The sequence below is a fragment of the Oncorhynchus gorbuscha genome, linkage group LG08, assembly GCF_021184085.1.
Source record: "Oncorhynchus gorbuscha isolate QuinsamMale2020 ecotype Even-year linkage group LG08, OgorEven_v1.0, whole genome shotgun sequence".
Taxonomy (NCBI): Eukaryota; Metazoa; Chordata; class Actinopteri; order Salmoniformes; family Salmonidae; genus Oncorhynchus; species Oncorhynchus gorbuscha.
This window is the reverse complement of record NC_060180.1, coordinates 64,924,389-64,944,177: the sequence shown is the minus strand read 5'-3', so window position 1 is coordinate 64,944,177 and position 19,789 is coordinate 64,924,389. Positions and strand designations below refer to the sequence as shown.

The 19,789-nt window shown below is 43.1% G+C and overlaps 2 protein-coding genes across 3 annotated transcripts in view; one reads left to right on the top strand and one right to left on the bottom strand.

Annotated features, from left to right (window-relative positions):
- Positions 1-16,440, top strand: part of LOC124042003 (homer protein homolog 3-like) — a 34,114-nt gene extending 17,674 nt beyond the window's left edge. For both annotated transcript variants that reach the window (XM_046360257.1, XM_046360256.1), the window contains 5 exons: positions 319-452; positions 3,421-3,577; positions 13,188-13,295; positions 13,810-13,890; positions 14,013-16,440. In XM_046360257.1, coding sequence (XP_046216213.1) covers positions 319-452; positions 3,421-3,577; positions 13,188-13,295; positions 13,810-13,890; positions 14,013-14,198 — 666 coding nt within the window. In that variant the 3' untranslated portion in view covers positions 14,199-16,440. The remainder of the gene's footprint in view (positions 1-318; positions 453-3,420; positions 3,578-13,187; positions 13,296-13,809; positions 13,891-14,012) is intronic.
- LOC124042004 (ubiquitin-60S ribosomal protein L40-like) overlaps positions 16,124-19,789 on the bottom strand; it is a 14,552-nt gene continuing 10,886 nt past the window's right edge. Inside the window, exons 2-6 of the mRNA XM_046360258.1 lie at positions 19,057-19,166; positions 18,337-18,448; positions 18,074-18,160; positions 17,745-17,847; positions 16,124-16,275 (exon numbers count right to left, since the gene is read on the bottom strand). Coding sequence (XP_046216214.1) covers positions 16,182-16,275; positions 17,745-17,847; positions 18,074-18,160; positions 18,337-18,439 — 387 coding nt within the window. The 5' untranslated portion in view covers positions 18,440-18,448; positions 19,057-19,166 and the 3' untranslated portion in view covers positions 16,124-16,181. The remainder of the gene's footprint in view (positions 16,276-17,744; positions 17,848-18,073; positions 18,161-18,336; positions 18,449-19,056; positions 19,167-19,789) is intronic.

Genomic DNA, 19,789 nt, shown 5'->3' with positions numbered 1-19,789 from the left:
CACAGTAAAAAATATTTTGCATCTTCAAAGTGGTAGGCATGTTGTGTAAATCAAATGATATAAACCCCCCAAAATCAATTTTAATTCCAGGTTGTAAGGCAATACATTAAACACTATTTAGCCTCAAAACATGGTTAAAACTATAATTTTTATATCATGGATGGTCATTCCTTGCATCCATAGCTCAGTCTATTATTTTGAGAGTGGTTACATTTCTCCAGCCACTTTCCTCAGCTTTTTACCAAAACAGTGTTTTGTTATTGTTTCAACTGCAGATTGCCCCTTTTAAATTATAGTATTATGTGTGTTGTGTTTTAGGACCTCGGTGACGAGCTCCAGTCTCCGCCGGTGATGTGTGTGAACGGTCCTGAGGACAAGATGTTCCGCAGCCAAAGCGCAGACATCACACTGTCTTCTGAGAAGGAGCGTATTAAAAAGATGCTTTCTGAAGGGTAACCCAATTATACACGCTCTTGTCCTCAATGTTTCACTCAAGCCAGGGTTTTTTCTTTGTCTGAAAGTACATTGAATGTTTTGTAGAAATGTTCTTGGTCTTAAACTCAAGTATTCCATTTTATCTCCAAGGTTCAGGCAGAAAAACATAATTTAGGCAACGAGGATTTTCTTGTAGTAGGCCAGAGCCGGGGCATTCAAATCAAATTGTATTGGTCACGTACAAATATTTTGCAGATTTTATCGCAGATCCAACGAAATGCTTATGTTTCTAGCTCGAACAGTGCTGTAATACCTAACAATCCAAAATAATACACACAAATACCAAAAATGTAAATAAAGATATTAAGAAATATCAGAACAAGTAATGTCAGAGTTCGGAATATACAGGTATATATATTATATATATATAATGGTATGTATTGATAGTATATCAATAGGAAAGGTGTTTACAGCAGTAGTTATATAGGTTGAGCCTTGACCTCAATACAGTATAAACTGCGTAGAACAGTATGTAAACCTTATTAAACTGACCAGTGTTCATATGTAATAGGGCAGCAGTCTCTAAGGTGCAGGGTAGAGTACCGGGTGGTAGCTGGCTAATAACAGTGACTAGGGCCTCCCGAGTGGCGCAGTGGTCTAAGGCACTGCATCGCGGTGACTAAGTTCAGAGCAGGGTACTGGGCAGAAGCCGGGCTAGTGGTGACTATTTAACAGTCTGATGACCTGGAAATAAGCTGTTTTTCAGTCTCCCTGCTTAGATGCACCTGTACTGTCTCCGCCTTCTACATGGTAGCAGGGTGAAGAGGCTGTGGCTCGGGTGGCTGAGGTCCTTGATGATCTTCTTGGCTTTCCTGTGACACCGGGTGCTGTAGATCTCTCGGAGGGCAGGCAGTGTGCCCCCGGTGATGTGTTGGGCTGACCACACCACCCTCCGGAGAGCCCTGTGGATGGTGCAATTGCCATACCAGGCAGTGATACAGCCTAATAGGATGCTCTCAATGGTGCATCTGTGGAAGATAGTGAGGGTTTTAGGGGCCAAGACAAATTTCTTCAGCCTCCTGAGGTTGAAGGGGTGTTGTTGTGCCTTCTTCACCACACTGTCTGTGTGTGGATGGACCATTTCAGGTTGTCAGTGATGTGCACGCCGAGGAACTTGAAACTTTTTACCCTCTCGACTGTGGTCCTGTCAATGTGGATTGGGGCGTGCTCTCTCTGCTGTCTCCTGAAGTCCACAATCAGCTCCTTCGTTTTGTTGATGGAGAAGTTATTTTCCTGGCACCACTGTGCCAGTGCCCTCACCTCCTCCCTGTAGGCTGTCTCATCATTGTTGGTAATCAGCCCTACTATTGTTGTGTCGTCAGCTAACTTCAGGATCGAGTTGGAGACGTGTGTGACCACGCAGTCATGGGTGAACAGGGAGTGCAAGAGGGGGCTGAGCACGCACCCTTGTGGGGCCCCCATGTTGAGGATCAGCGAGGTGGAGGTGTCACCCCTAGGTGTCACCACCTAGGTTCTGCCCATAAGGAAGTCCAGGACCCAGTTGCACAGGGCGAGGTTCAGACCCAGGGCCCTGAGCTTTAGTGATGAGCTTGGAGGGAACTATGGTGGCCCGCGTCGGCAGCTCAATATTTTCCTCAAAGAGTGCGAAGATGGTGTTTAGCTTTTCCGGAAGTGAGGCAGCGGTGTCTGTGACGTGGCTGACTTTCCCTTTATAATCATTGATTGTCTGGAGTCCCTACTACATACGTCTCGTGTCTGAGCCATTGAATTGCGACTCCATTTTGTCCCTGTACAATCGTTTTGCTTCTCTGATTGCGTTACGGAGGGCATAGCTGGTCTGTTTGTACACGTTTCCAGTCACCTTGCCATGGTTAAATGTGGTGGTTCGCACTTTCAGTTTAGGTTTCCGCCTATAGGAGGGGAGGAACAAAATGGAACCTTGATCGGATTTGGTGAAGGGAGGGCGGGGTGGGCCTTGTAGCTGTCCCAGAAGGGGGAGTAGTAATGTTCAAGACTGCTCAATGCGTGATTAGCACATGAGATGTGTTGATAGAACTTCAGTAGCATTTTTCTCAGATTTCCTTTACTAAAGTCCCCAGGTACAATAAATACAGCCTCAGGATATGCGGTTTATAGTTTGCTCCTCTTCTCCGGTGATGTCGTTCATGGAATTACCTCGAGGGAGTTTAAACAAAGGATCCAATTTTGGAAAGTCAAATTTCTGGTCGAAATGCTGGTGAATGACAGCCAATCTAATATTCAAAAGTTACTTTCAGCTGTAGGTAATAATGCAAAAAACATTCTGAGCAAATAATATAAGAAATAACACACACAAAAAAAACTAAATACTGCAAAATTGACTAGGATCTAAGAACAGGGTGACCATGTCTGTCGGTGCCATCTTGCTTTAGTTATGATTGTTTTGATGAAGTTTTTCCCATTGAATAAACATGTTAACGGGAATCAGGGTCCAGACAAGAGAAAAGTGAGTGGGGCAAAGATCATGTGATGACTCACACACAGAGGGAGAAGGTTGGCCACATGCATGTAAGTCACTATTGGAAAACACTGCTGTAAGTCGTTCTGGATAAGAGAGTCTGCTAAATGACTCAAATGTGAATATTTCCCTGCCATTCAGTCACTCATTCTACTCTACTTTTGTCCCTGTTGTCCATTATTACTACACAAGGCTTATTCTATGGTTGCTATGGTGAGTTGCTATGATTGGATAACCTTAAGCTTTCTAATCGTAGAATAACATGGCATCTAAGAACATGGAACAGGAACATATTTAATGGACCAATTGCACAAATTATATCCCAGAGTTGAACAAATACGGACACTCTTGATTGCCAGTCTTTACTATTAAGCCTCTCTCCAGCATGTAGTGAATGTCCCCTCATTCTTTTCCATTCCAGAGTGGCCAGAGAATGTTTGTCTGAGGTCTTTGCCAATGTCTTCCAGGTCTATCTGCGAGATGAACCTGGAGGCAGAGCTCTTCACCCTGCAGGACAGCAACTCCAAGCTGGTGTCAGCGTTGCATGAAGCTAATAACAACGTGCAGCAGTGGAAGAAGCAGCTAGCTGCCTACCAGGAGGAGACGGAGAGGCTACGAGACCAGGTGAGTGTTGTCATCCCTTTACTTTCTATAGCATAGAACTATGGACGCCATGTCAGATCCGTTTCCACAGATGTTGAGTGGACCAAGTCTCAGTGGAATGCGAGGTAAATGTTAAAGTTCAATGTATTTATGCAAGTGCATGCAACCACTCAAGAAAACAGAATTATGAAAAATACATTTGTAGAAAGATATGTTACATTCCTAGTTGTGCAATGGGAAAGTACAATTAAAAGCATTACCATGGAGCACCATGAAGATTTGAAGTTATTTTCAGCCTCTTGAGGAATAGACACGTGCCTGATGCCTCGCCTCATGTTACCTTCACTCACTCCATAAATATCTCCACGCTGTGACCTGGAGGTAAGATGTTGATAGTTAAGGTCACATCTAATGATCAACGCTGGTGCTGTAAAACTCTGCAGTCCGAGAGGAGAGAGAAGGCGGTGGGCCACTGTAGCAGTAAAGTCTTGTTCAAACGTGACCGGTTGATGAGTCACTGCCACTGACAGCTTTTGAAAGTCTCCGGCGTGCCGGTTCTCTGCCGGGGGGAGGTCATGCAGGTTTTTGATTGGGTCATCGTTTTCATGCAATGGTTTTTTTTTTGTCTTGTGAAAGTCTTTGGAGAAAAGTGGAAGGACACATCAGTTGGTAGTTCCCTTTATCATCCTCTGACAACACTGTCCTTGTCATGCTGCAGGCTTTTCCCCTGAAGCTTTATTCAAGGTGTGTCAGTTGGTTTGGATTACTGGGCAGTATAAACATGCTCTTTGCATGCTCGCACTATCACATCTATTTCTCTAAGGCGTCATTAGTCTAAATGCAGAGAATGTCATCCATCTGTGGCTTGGAGTACACATGGAATCCCATTTACCTCCCATCCCTGAGATATACATGTGATACATAGGATTACTAGACAAGTGGATGATGAGACATTCTCCATTGCGTCAATGCTAAATGGGTCCAGTCAATTAAGGGTTTTGTCTGTTTTTTACACTTCTATGTCATCAATATAATGTCTTTTCAGGGTTGCTGGCTGCTTAGAACGTATGGAATTTGCTGGTCTCCGAGCCTTTTATTAAAAACCTTTGGATTCAAATACTTCAATGGTTTGAGTGGTCTGGGCTTACAATGTCTTGTCTAGCCTGATAAAATTGATCTCCACTATTATTCTACCATTTCATGCAATGTTTCTGTCGTTGTTTAACTGTACTGTGAATATATATCAGTCGTCCCAGAAGATTTGTATCCTCCGCGTCTTTACATTAAACCTCCTCTAAAAAGACAAGCCACCCAGGGCCCAATAAAACCTACATTTACGAGTGATTTAACGATGAATCTTTCCTACAACAGACGAAGATGTAACATGCATTTACCAAAACACCATGCAGAGAGAACGGTTTATAAGTGTGTCATTGGAGCATGAGTCGATAGTGATTGGATCGAAAGAAAGAAAGGAAGGGCTGCGCTCAGATCAGCTTTCTCCATTCAAATCTTACCTTAACATTATAATTATTTCACAATACTGGCGATGGATCAGCTCTTACAAGCTCAAGTGCAACGTTAATAACAATGGTTTGGGGAACATGTCAGAGATTTAACGATGCTACTATGAACGTTCTAATTATATTTTGGGGAAACGGGGCCCTGGTTTCCCAAAAGCTGCAAATATTGCCTATCCAATAAAAATGCACTAAATCACTGATTGGCACATCATAACCCACATTAGGCTAAACATCATGAAACACATTGAGACAAATTACAGACAGTAGCCTACAAGTAGCAAAATATAACATCATTGATTAAGCATATGATTGAAATAGGTTTATAGCTGACTGTTTATATTGTAATGCAGTCATCTCGGTTTTCATTTGAAGTATATTTTCATACGTCGCTTGTTTGTATCAATTGCATAGACATTGACAACTTTGTATTTGTAGCTGTAGTGGAAAAAGTACCCGATTTGTCATACTAACTTTTGAGTAAAAGTTAAGATACCTTAATAGAAAATGACTCGGGTAAAAGTGAAAGTCACCCAGTAAAAGATCACTTGAGTAAAACTATTTGGTTTTAAATATACTTAAGTATCAAAAGTAATAGTATGAATTATTTCAAATTACTTAAATTAACCAAACAGTTTTTTACATGTATTTTTATTTATTGATAGCCAGGAGGAGACTCCAACACTCAGACTTCATTTACAAATTAAGCATTTGTGTTTAGTGAGTCCACCAGATCAGAGGCAGAAGAGTTGACCAGGCTTGTTCTCTTGATAAGTGTGTGAATTGGACTAACTTCCTGTCCTGCTGGGCATTCAAAATGTAATGAGTACTTTTGGGTGTCAGGGAAAATGTATGGAGTAAAAAGTACATTACTTTCTTTAGGAATGTAGTGAAGTAAAAGTAGTCAATAATATAAATAATAAAGTACAGATTCCCCAAAAAACTTAAGTTTAAGTATTTTTACTTAAGTACTTTAATTACACCACTGGTTTGTAGTCAACTTTGTTCTGTAGTTATCAGCAATCACAGAGAAGGATAAACCATGTGATTATATGTTTAGTGGAGATATGTGTATAAAGTGATGCGGGAGGGCCGATACATGTAGCTGTTCTATGGGTGGTCTGAGGCAGGCGTTAGAACAGCTACTGAATCTATGAGTGGTCTGAGGCAGGCGTTAGATTCAGTAGCTGTTCTATGAGTGGTCTGAGGCAGGCGTTATATTCAGTAGCTGTTCTATGAGTGGTCTGAGGCAGGTGTTAGATTCAGTAGCTGTTCTATGAGTGGTCTGAGGCAGGCGTTAGATTCAGTAGCTGTTCTATGAGTGGTCTGAGGCAGGCGTTAGATTCAGTAGCTGTTCTATGAGTGGTCTGAGGCAGGCGTTATATTCAGTAGCTGTTCTATGACTGGTCTGAGGCAGGCGTTAGATTCAGTAGCTGTTCTATGACTGGTCTGAGGCAGGCGTTAGATTCAGTAGCTGTTCTTTGACTGGTCTGAGGCAGGCGTTAGATTCAGTAGCTGTTCTATGACTGGTCTGAGGCAGGCTTTAGATTCAGTAGCTGTTATATGACTGGTCTGAGGCAGGCGTTAGATTCAGTAGCTGTTATATGACTGGTCTGAGGCAGGCTTTAGATTCAGTAGCTGTTATATGACTGGTCTGAGGCAGGCTTTAGATTCAGTAGCTGTTATATGACTGGTCTGATGCAGGCTTTAGATTCAGTAGCTGTTATATGAGTGGTCTGAGGCAGGCGTTAGATTCAGAGTGTTTAAGTGCAACATTAATAACGATGGTTTTGTGAAACAGTTCAGAGATTTAACAATGCTTCTACGAAGGTTCTAATGATGCTTTTGGGAAACCGGGCCCTGGTCTGGTGGACCAAGTTCTCTCTTTCTCTCGATCTGAAGTGGGCGACTAAGTGGCTGAAAATGGTTCACATCTCTGAAAATGGTTCACATCTCCAGGGGGTGAAAGAGAGAGAGGTTTGTAGGACAGCAATATCCTACTTTCAATGCCCTAGTTCGGAGAAAAATGAAAAATAACCAGAGGAAACTGGCAGCTTCTCATTTAGTTCTCCCTTCCTACCACACACAGTTAAAAATAATCCAGCCTCTCTCAAGACTCTCCAAGAAGCAGAGACCTTTTAAAGGTCTCCTTTTAGTTTTGTTCGTATTTTGCAGGCTGAGTTGACACAGCAGTGAGGTTTCAATTCTCAGTTACCTGATAATGGTGGTGTCTCGGTCCTTGGCTTGCTCATTGGAAGGCAGCAGCCTTGGCCATGGTAAAGGAGGATCAAGAGGAGGGTGTATGTTGTGTGTAGTATTGAGACCTCAATGTCTGATAGGGAGACATTATGCCTTTATCATCCAATGACAGATAATGACTTTGTTATTTACTCTATACTACAGTTTTGTTGCTTGGCAGTTTGTGCATTGGGGGGGTTTGTGTATTAATTCCTCACTGTTGTTATTTGTTTAGTTTATGACTTGTTTGGTTAGTAGGAGATACTGCTGTTTTGCATGTATAGGAACAGCATTCTCAGGGGCACTGCTGTTACTGAATTGGGTTGAAGCGGGATAAAGAGGTGGGAGGTGATCCAGGTTCCAAGATGGCAGACTTTGGCAGACATTTTATTTGACTTTTCAGTCATTTAGCGGACGCTCTTATCCAGGGAGACTTATAGTTAGTGCATTCATCTTAAAACACAGCTAGGTGGGACAACCCCATCACGGGCATAGAAAGTACCATTTTCCTCAATAACGTAGCTATCAGTAGAGTCAGAGCTGGGGAGGGGGATCAAGTGCTGGTTTAGTGTTATCTATACTGTACAGTACCAGTCAACAGGTTGGACACACCTACTCATTCAAGGGTTTTTCTTTATTGAGAAGATGTTCTACATTGTAGAGTAATACTGAACACATCAACATGATGAAATAGCACATATGGAATCATGTAGTAACCCAACAAAAATCTTCAAAGTAGCCACCCTTTTCCTTGACATTCTCTCAACCAGCTTCACGAGGAATGCTTTTCCAACAGCTATCACATAGTACAATACTGGTAGAATTGACATCGCCATTTTCACGTGCTGACCTTTATTTCCGTTGTTTTGTCATTATTTAGTATGGTCAGGGCGTGAGTTGGGGTGGGCAGTCTGTTTGTTTTTCTATGATTTTGGGATTTGTATGTTTCGGCCTAGTATGGTTCTCAATCAGAGGCAGGTGTCATTAGTTGTCTCTGATTGAGAATCATACTTAGGTAGCCTGGGTTTCACTGTTTGTTTGTGGGTGATTGTCTATGTTGTTTGCTTGTGTCAGCACAGTTCTCATTAGCTTCACGGTCGTTATTTTGTTTATTGTTTTTGTATAGTGTGTTTCAGTGTTTTCTTTATTAAATATCAAGATGAACACAAACTACGCCGCATTTTGGTCCTCCGATCCTTCTCGCCTCTCCTCTTCAGATGAAGAGGAGGAAGACCGTGACAGAATCACCCACCACAACAGGACCAAGCGGCGTGGTGAGCGGCAGCAGGGACAGCGGCCAGCATCACAGGACTCCTGGACATGGGAGGAGATATTGAACGGAGAGGGACCCTGGGCACAGGCTGGGGAACATCACCGCCCCAAAGCAGACCTGGAGGCAGCGAAAGCTGAGCGGCGGCGATATGAGGAGGCAGTATGGCAGCGCGACAGGTACAAGAGGCAGCCCCATTCTTTTGGGGGGGGCACACGAGGTGTGGGGCTAAGCCAGGTAGCAGACCTGAGCTCACTCCTCGTGCTTATTATAAGCAGCACGTTACTGGTCAGGCACCGTGTTATGCGGTTAAGCGCACGGAGTCGCCAGTACGTGCACATAGCCCGGTGCGCTATAGGGCAGCCCCCCGAAAGTGTCATGCGAGTGTGGGCATCGAGCCAGGGCGTATTGTGCCTGCTCAGCGTGTCCGGTCGCCGGTACGCAGTTTTGGTCCAGGGTATCCTACGCTGGCTCTGCGTACTGTGTCTCCGGGGCGTTGGGAGGCGGCAGTGTGTCCTATGCCTGCGCTCCGCTCGTGCCGGGCAAATGTGGGAGTGGAGCCTAAGGGAGAGGTGCGCGTAGTAGGCACTAGATCTCCCGTGCTTACCCACAGCCCGGTTCAACCTGTGCCTGCACTCTGGAGGGTCCGGGCTAGAGTAGTGATCCAGCCTGGGGGAGTGGTGCCAAGGCTGCGCACCAGAGCTCCAGTGCTCCCCCACAGCCCGGTCCTTCAGGTGCCTCCTCCTAACACCAAGCCTCCTGGAGGTCTCCCCAGCCTGGTGGGTCCTGTGGCAGCCCCACGCACCAGGCTGTCACTATGTCTCCTCCCTACAGGTGTTCCTGCCTGTCCGGCGCTGCCGGAGTCTCAAGCCTGTCCGGCGCTGCCGGAGTCTCCCGCTCCAGAGGCGCCAGAGCCCCTCAGTCCAGAGGTGTGTTTCAGTGTTCAGTGTTGTCTTTATTAAATATCAAGATGAACACAAACCACGCCGTATTTTGGTCCTCCGATCCTTCTCGCCTCTCCTCTTCAAATGAAGAGGAGGAAGACCGTGACAGCCACTAAGGATTTAAAATGTTATTTTATTTATGGAGCTTTTATGTTGCTTTTGATTGTTTCCTCGTGTCATATTTCATTTAAAAAAAATATATATATATATACACTGCTCAAAAAAATAAAGGGAACACTAAAATAACACATCCTAGATCTGAATGAATGAAATATTCTTATTAAATACTTTTTTCTTTACATAGTTGAATGTGCTGACAACAAAATCACACAAAAATTATCAATGGAAATCAAATTTATCAACCCATGGAGGTCTGGATTTGGAGTCACACTCAAAATTAAAGTGGAAAACCACACTACAGGCTGATCGAACTTTGATGTCCTTAAAACAAGTCAAAATGAGGTTCCGTAGTGTGTGTGGCCTCCACGTGCCTGTATGACCTCCCTACAACACCTGGGCATGCTCCTGATGACGTGGCGGATGGTCTCCTGAGGGATCTCCTCCCAGACCTGGACTAAAGCATCCGCCAACTCCTGGACAGTCTGTGGTGCAACGTCACGTTGGTGGATGGAGCGAGACATGATGTCCCAGATATGCTCAATTGGATTCAGGTCTGGGGAACGGGCGGGCCAGTCCATAGCATCAATGCCTTCCTCTTGCAGAAACTGCTGGCACACTCCAGCCACATGAGGTCTAGCATTGTCTTGCATTAGGAGGAACCCAGGGCCAACCGCACCAGCATATGGTCTCACAAGGGTTCTGAGGATCTCATCTCGGTACCTAATGGCAGGCAGTTAAGTGGTTAAGTGTGCCTTGAATTCTAAATACTGTAAATCACTGACAGTGTCACCAGCAAAGCACCATCACACCTCCTCCTCCATGCTTGGGAACAACACATGGTGGGAACAACACATGGTGGGAACAACACATGGTGGGAACAACACATGGTGGGAACAACACATGGTGGGAACAACACATGGTGGGAACAACACATGGTGGGAACAACACATGGTGGGAACAACACATGGTGGGAACAACACATGCGGAGATGATCTGTTCACCTACTCTGCGTCTTAAAGACACAGCATTTGGAACCAAAAATCTCAAATTTGCACTCATCAGACCAATGGACAGATTTCCACCAGTCTAATGTCCATTGCTCGTTTTTCTTGGCCCAAGCAAGTCTCTTCTTCTTATTGGTGTCCTTTAGTAGTAGTTTCTTGAAGGCCTGATTCACACAGTCTCCTCTAAACAGTTGATGTTGAGACCTCTCAACATCAACATCTGTTACTTGAACTCTCTGAAGCATTTATTAGGGCTGCAATCTGAGGTGCAGTTAACTCTAATGAACTTATCCTCTGCAGCAGAGGTTACTCTGGGTCTTCCTTTCCTGTGACGGTCCTCATGAGAACCAGTTTCATCATAGCACTTGATGGTTTTTGCGACTGCACTTGAAGAAACTTTCAAAGTTCTTCTGGATTGACTGACCCTCATGTCTTAAAGTCATGATGGACTGTCATTTCTCTTTGTTATTTGAGTTGTTCTTGCCTTAATGTGGGGCGGCAGGGTAGCATAGTGGTTAGAGCGACTAGTAACCGGAAGGTTGCAAGTTCAAACCCCCGAGCTGACAAGGTACAAATCTGTCGTTCTGCCCCTGAACAGGCAGTTAACCCACTGTTCCTAGGTCATCATTGAAAATAAGAATTTGTTCTTAACTGACTTGCCTAGTTAAATAAAGGTTAAATTTAAATTTAAATAAATGTGGACATGGTCTTTTACCACCCCTACCGTGTCACAAAACAACAGATTGGCTTAAATTCATTAAAAAGGAAATTCCACAGATTAACAAAACACACCTGTTAATTGAAATGCATTCCAACCTCATGAAGCTGGTTGAGAGAATGCCAAGAGTGTCCAAAGCTGTCATCAAGGCAAAGGCTGCTTTGAAGAATCTCAAATATAAAATTATATTTTGATTTGTTTAACACTTTTTTGGTTACTACTTTATTCCAAATGTGTTATTTCATAGTTCTGATGCCTTCACTATTCATTATTCTACAATGTACTAGAAAATAGTAAAAAAATTAAGAAAAACCCTGTAATGATTAGGTGTGTCTAAACTTCTGACTGGTACTGTATATACACAAGGGATTTGGAGTTTCCATTTGGGGGGGGAATGCCAGGACAGAGAAAAGCTTGGACTCCCGTAGGGAGGAGTGTCCAAGTGACCTGAGGTGGCATAACGGGTGACATGAGAGAACTTGGGAAGGTTGAAAACCTGTTGTCCAGCCAACAGCGAGTTGCAGTAGCCCAGCCAACAGCGAGTTGCTGTAGCCCAGCCAACGGCGAGTTGCAGTAGCCCAGCCAACGGCGACTTGCAGTAGCCCAGCCAACGGCGACTTGCAGTAGCCCAGCCAACGGTGAGTTGCAGTAGCCCAGCCAACGGCGAGTTGCAGTAGCCCAGCCAACAGCGAGTTGCAGTAGCCCAGCCAACAGCGAGTTGCAGTAGCCCAGCCAACAGCGAGTTGCAGTAGCCCAGAAGGGAGAGGATAAGTGCCTGGATTAGGACCTGCACCGCTTCCTGTGTGAGGTAGGGTTGTACTCTACGGATGTTGTAGAGCATGAAGCTGCAGAAGCAAGTCACTGCTTTGATGTTTGCAGAGAAGGGTGTTGTCCAGGGTCATGCCAAGGTTATTTGCACTCTCCGAAGGCGACACTGTGGAGTTGTCAACCGTGATGGAGAGGTCTTTGAGCGGGCAGGCCTTCCCCGGGTGGAAGAGCAGTTCCGACTTGTTGAGCTTGAGGTGGTGGGCCGACATCCAAGCTGAGATATCTGCCAGGCACGCAGAGATGTGCCGAGACCTGTGTGTCAGAAGGGGGGGGGGGGGGAGAAAAGTAGGACATTTTTTATCCGGAGCCAGGGAAAAGGGATTTGGATTTTCCTTTACCTGCAGTGTGGTACTGCTATATTATATTATATATGATGCATTTTGTGTGAGGAGCAGTTGTGAATTGAGTTGATGAAGAAAGGCCTGGAGAACAACAGACCCATTGCTCATTGCGGTTGGTCTTGCCAATTAGAATGGCTGATTGAAAAGAGATTCTGACGGATTTAAATGACCACAACTGGGTAAACACTGTTATCATTTAGGAAAATGTACATAACATTTAATGGCAGGGGCAAGCTGTAAAGGCAAGGTATCATTCCTTTCTGGACCAGCACCTGTCCCAATTATAGTACCATTCAGGAGTGCATAGCAAGTAGAGGCTCAATCTAGTTTCAACAAGGGTTCTGGCAAACACGTCACAATAACGTTCACATTCCCTCTAGAGATCTGACAAGAACTGCAGAACAGTCAAGTCTATACTGATTTATCCTGGGGTGTATTCATTACGTCTTGCAACGGAAACTGTTTACCATGTAAGAACCAAAAGGAAGTAAACAGAAGGAAATTGGACCTACCTGAATTTGTCCAATAGAAACCTCATTTTCATTGCAAACCGTTTTCCATTTGGAGTGAACAAGAAAACGTTTTGCAACATAATCGGCGTGATGAATACACCCCTGGTCTTGACTGAAACGTATTGTCTGTTGGCAGGTGTCTGATCTGGAAGCACATGGCGGCCACGGTCCTAGTGACATGCTAAAGGACGAGCTGACTCGGTCTCTGGAGGAACTGGAGGCCCTGCTCAAGGCTAAAGACGAGGTCAGAGGGCAAGAGACATACAGGGGAAACGAGAGGTATTGTAGGTACATCTCAGAGGAGGCTGCTGGGAGGAGCTATAGGAAGATGGGCTCATTGTAATGGCTGGAATGGAATTAATGGAACGTCAAACACAAACATATGGAAACCACATTTGACTCTGTTCCATTAATTCCATTCTAGTCATTACAATGAGCCTGTCCTAGCTCCTCCCACCAGCCTCCTCTGGTACAGCTGTTTGCCCTTTGCAACTTATGCATAAGATGAGGTTAGGGGGAGACGTTTCTAGTTACCAAGATCAAAATTAGCTGGAGTTGAAATGAAATTGTATGCAATTATAGATGGAGAACAGTCTTATCACAAAGATAGCATAACCAGGCAACTGATCTCAAATCAGTTGTGGTCTTTAAACTAAATTAATAAAGGCTGATGCGAAAACCTGTAACTTCCTTTGTTTTGTGTTGCTGATCGCAAAGGTCCTAATGTGCGATTGATAATGTTTGTTTTTTTATCCCAGGAAATCCACATTCTGCAGAACAAGAAATCAGAATACCATGAGATGGAGCAGGAGAGAGAAGAAGCCATACATAGATTACAGGTAGAACTGCACACTGAATAAATACTTGCTGAAACATTGTAGGAACAAGCAGCAAGTAGGATGCATTAAGGGTGAATTAAGGTGGTTGAAATTGTCTTCTTTTCCCCCGTGTGGTTCTTCAGGAGATGGAGATGCGTAACCTGGAGCTGGAGGGGCGGGTGCAGAATGCAGAGCAGAACCTGGCCGCCTCCCTAGAGGAGCGGGACCGCACAGAGAGTGAGGTACAGAGGGCCATCGAGATCCTGGACATCAAGCTCTTTGACCTGAACGACCTCCGGCAGAGCCTTGTCAAGCTGATTGACAAATGATGCCAAAGAGGAAGGGTCTGTTGGGGATGGCCAATGCAAAGAGAGGAAAACGAGATGGAGCTGGTTCTCTCCTGCTATAAAGCACAACACCACTTCTGCTGTGGGAAGATTGCTGCATTGCTGTACTGTACTTTCCAGCTTGTTAAGCAATATGTTGTGGTGTTACCTAGGCAGTGTTTCCCAACCCAGGTACTCCATTGTACATTTTTATTGTAACCTGGACAAGCACACCTGATTCAACTTGTCAACTAATCATCAAGCCCTCACTGAGTTGAATTAGGTGTGTTTGTCAAGGGCTACAACAAAACTGTGTACTGTTGGGGGAACTGGAGAACCAGGGTTGGGAAACACTGACCAAGGCAGTGTATCTGCTGTGTCCGGTGTTGTGCTGCGTTACATGTTGCTTTCTTAAGCAACATTCAAGGCAATAGTCTTAAGTGCTAGGCTGTTTATTTGCAATTAGGAATATTGTCAAGAATGAGAACAATGACATCATTAGGTGCTTGTAGATTTTGAATTCAACTGATTTTATACAAATTTGGTAATATAATGGTATAATGAGCAATGTGGATTATCTATTTTAATTTTCCAGTGAGGAGTTTATTTATTTTTTGGGGGAGAGATCTCAGTGCAACCATGTATGTGGAAAGGAGCATTACATGACGCAGATGAATCATTTTTAAAAATGTGGCTGACAGAATTCACATCAAATTATCATACAACTCAAGATAATTGGTATTCAATAACAAGAAAGTAAAGAATTAGCCTTATCAAAATATTATTTTTTATACATCTGAGCAAAGTTAGTATCACAGAGACGGAAAGATATGCATCTGTAATAATCTCGGGATTCAATCCGTAACACTGAAGATCTGCGCTGTAGCGCCATGGACATGTACTTCTCCTTTCTATTGCGCAGGTCTTCAGCACTACAGATTGTTAGTCTTTATTTAACCTGTGAAATGTTAACTCATGTCTGATAATTGTATACTTTAAAAAAAAACAATGCATGTGAAGTGCTCTGAGCGATAAACAATCTGTAAAGAAACATGTTTATTGACAGAAACGTCAGATGTGTCCGTGTTACGGGTACCAGTTGTAAATATATAAAACTTTATTGGTACTATGGCATGCTGGTAATAGTGTGATGTATGAGGCATGGGAGGGTAACTTGCATACATCCGAATATGTTCCAACCATCTAAGAACTAAAAGGCACCAAAGAGAGTTGAGTTCTCAAAGTAAGAGCTTTCAAAAGCTTGACTCAACAGATTCTCATTTGTGTTTATAGAATGTTAGATTAGTCCTGATAATTAGGTAGATGATTTAGATGAGCGATAAGATTTAAGACATTTAAGAGTTTGCTCTTGCAATAAGTCAATGTTAAATTAAGACTTCTCAAAGAGCCAGATTTCATAATATAATCCGTTCAATCCATAGCGCTGAAAATCTGCGCTACAACGCTGCATGTCGGCGCAATCGGAAATGACCTGCAAAATGTCAATCATAAATGCTAAAGCGCTAAGGGTTGAACTGAGCTCTTCATGAGGCTTACGTAAATATAACTATCTTTGAGACTTGAATGAATGCATTTGATCAGCTCTTATTTCCCTCCAGCATATGTAATCATTAAGAGCAGTAGAAGGGACTTGATGTTCAGTTTATAGGAGACAACGCTATAGGCCTTGTAAGTGGTTGTATGTATTTGCATTTACTGTAAAAAAAAAAAAGAAAGATCCGTGATGAAATTGCAAGTTTCATTGCACAAATTATATTTAGATTAAGGCACTCAAGTGAAGTGGAGCAAAATGTTATTTTTCATGATCCTTGTTCAAAAGAAACTGTCTAAAAAATAAAAGGGCATAGAATAATGTGATCAAAACTGCCATGTGCTATGTAGTAAGTCAAGGTTTGTGACAGCAAGAATGAGCCTTTCCTTTTTCCTTTATTGAAAACCTTGACAAAAGATTGTAAGGATGCAAGTTTACTTCAGCTTCTTCTTGGGGCGCAGGTTGCTGGTATGCCCACACTTCTTTTTGCGGCAGTTGACTGCACGGGGGTGAAGACGTGCATAGCATCTGTAATACAGAGAGTGCACCAACATCATTAAGTGCACAGACCTGGGTCAGTAGATGTCTGTAATTCTACACTGAACAAAAATAAAACGCAACATGTGAAGTGTTGATCCCATGTTTCATGAGCTGAAATAATAAAATCCCAGAAATGTTCCATATTCACCAAAAACGTTCAAATTGTAAGTCGCTCTGGATAAGAGCGTCTGCTAAATGACTTAAATGTAAATGTAAATTTGTTTACATCCCCGTTAGTGAGCATTTCTCCTTTGCCAAGATAATCCATCCACCTGAAAGGTGCGACATATCAAGAAGCTGATTAAACAGCACGATCATTACACAGGTGCACCTTGTGCTGGGTGACTAACAGGCCACTAAAATGTGCAGTTGTCACGCCAGAGCTGTTGCCAGGAAATGTAATGTTCAATTCTCTACCATGAGCCACTCCAAACATTGTTTTAGATAATTTGGCAGGCCTCATGTAACCATGGCAGCTCAGGACCTCCACATCCAGCTTCTTCCCCTGCAGGATCATCTGAGACCAGCCACCTGGACAGCTGATGAAATTAAAGAATTTCTGCACAAACTGCCAGAAACCGTCTCAGAGAAGCTCATCTGTGTGCTTGTCGTTCTCACCAGGGTCTTGACCTGACTGCAGTTCGGCGTCGTAGCCAACTTCAGTGGGCAAATGCTCACCTTCGATGGCCACTGACACGCTGGATGAATCCTGGTTTTAACTGTACCGGGCAGTGTGAGAGATTTGCTGATGTCAACGTTGTGAACATAGTGACCAATGTTGGTAGTGGGGTTATAGTATGGGCAGACATAAGCTATGGACAACGAACACAACTGCATTTTATCTATGGAAATTTGAATGCACAGAGATACTGTGACGAGATCCTAGGGCTAATTGTCGTGCCATTCATCCACAGCAATCACCTCATGTTTCAGCATGACTATACTCTGCCCCATGTCGCAAGGATCTGTACATAATTCCTGGAAGCTGAAAATGTCCCAGTTCTTCCATGGCCTACATACTCACCAGACATGTCACCCATTTAGCTTATTTGGGATGCTCTGGATCAACGCGTACGATAGCGTGTTCCAGTTCCTGCTAATATCCAGCAACTTCACACAACCATTGAAGAGGAGTGGGACAACATTCCTCATGCCACAATCAACAGCCTGATCAACTCAATGCGAAGGAAATATGTTGCGCGGCAAATGGTGGTCACATCAGATACTGACTGGTATTCTGATTCACACCCTTACCCTTTTTTCAGATATTGTGACCAACAGATGCATATCTGTATTCCCAGTCATGTGAAATACATAAATTAGAGCCTAATTTATTATTTCAGTTGACTGAATTCCTTAAATGAACTGCAACTCAGTAAAATCTTTGAAATTGTTGCATGCTGTGTTTATATTTTTGTTCAGTGTATTTTGTGTTCAGTTAATGAAAGCAGACATACTTGCGGCAGATCATTTTGTCACAGTTGTATTTCTGTGCCAGCTGTCTCAGGGAAGGCTCGATGATACCTCCTCTCAGACGCAGCACGAGATGTAGAGTGGACTCTGGGAAGCAAAGTAGTGACACATTAACAAATTACACTAAATAATTTATTTAGTCAGGATAGTCCACTACGTAACACGTCACTGTTTTCCAGGTAGTATCACAAATTGTATTTCTAAGAGTTGAAAATATGCACTGATATTTTTATATAAACATTTGTATTTTTGTTAGGCCCTTATATAAAATAAATAGTTTATTATCTCAATCATTGGATTAGTCAAGAAGTACCTTTCTGAATGTTGTAGTCTGACAATGTGCGGCCATCCTCCAACTGTTTGCCAGCGAAGATGAGTCGCTGTTGGTCAGGAGGAATACCTGAAAGGGAAGGCAGCAAACTAAGTATGTTTGCCATCAAACCATCCACATCACACCAACTGGAGTAGTTGCCCATATACACATATCTTATGTCGATTTTCGGTTCTCAGGTGGAAGGTAAACTAATCCTAGATCAGTGCCCAGCCATTTTTACTGTTGCTGAGATTGAGTGTTACCTTCTTTGTCTTGAATCTTGGCCTTCACATTCTCGATGGTGTCACTGGGTTCCACCTCAAGGGTGATGGTTTTACCCGTCAACGTTTTCACAAAGATCTGCATCTTTGTTGGCTGTTGAAACAAGGCGGGTAAACATTATAGGCCAGTTTCCTGGACACAGATTAAGCGTGGTCCTGGAGTGAAATGCATGCTCAACTGATAATATTTTACTAGTTAGCTTTAAAAATATATATATAAAAAAAAAAAAATCAGCAGGCTACTAAATTACTAGTTTCATACACCTAGCACGTTAGTTGGCTACCGTTAATCAAATGGGTAATACTTGTACGTGGGCTGTTTAGTAAGTTAATGATGTCTGAATAACGTTACATTGAATTATTTCACCAGCCACGTGTCATCTGACAATTACAGTACTGGATAACATGTTTGTAATGCTTTAGCTACACACTAGTAATATGGCTGTAGCTAACGTTATGCGTTTAGCTAACCCATTTGGAAATGGCACATGGCACACAGGGCCACGGTTGTTAGCAAGCTAACGTTAACTACCGTCTAATGTCACACAGCTAGCTAGCTATTAGTCCCGTTTCTCACACACTGATGAACAGTCAGTCGTCAATTAATGTCAGATATCTAGACATAAAACAGTCGCTGATAGTCAATCCACAAAATATATCCATAATGTTGAAGATACGCTTAGCTGGTTAAACAATACTCACCGTCAGACAACTGCTTCTGGAGAACAGGAAAGCAGGAACTTGATGGTTTTCATCATTCTACCTCCGGCTAAGGGTTGCCAGGTCTAGCTAAAACTTCGAGGCGCTGACCTCTGAAAACCCGCACACAAGGCAGACAACTAGGTCTTTAATGTTTTGGGTTTTTTTTGTAGCAAGAGAGGAGTTGCCACATTTATCCACGAAACTCTTAGTCTATAACATATCCAGCGAATTAGGATTTTTTTCCTTCATTTTTAACGACATAGGCTAGGAAGCAAAATTCGGTTTTCCACCAATATAATAATTATTGCAAGTTTAAGAATATGTCACAAAAGAAAAGATAAATCACCGGTATTAAACTCTCCAGATCAATGTAACTTATTTTGACAGCTATGATTAAGTAATACGGCCCAAGGAGGCGTGGTGTATGGCCAATATACCACAGCTAAGGGCTATTCTAAGGACATAGCCCTTAACTGTGGTATATTGGTCATATACCACAAACCCCTGAGATGCCTTATTGCTATTATAAACTGATTAACAACCTAATTAGAATAGCAAAAAGTATTTTTTGGTAATTCCCGTGATACACAGTCTGCTATACCATGGCTTTAAACCAATCAGCATTCAGGGCTCAAACCACCCTGTTAATAATTGGAAATAAATCCTGCCTGCACATGTGCATAACTATAGATAAATCCAACAGGAGAGTTTGAGTGATGAAAATTAGCCTCTG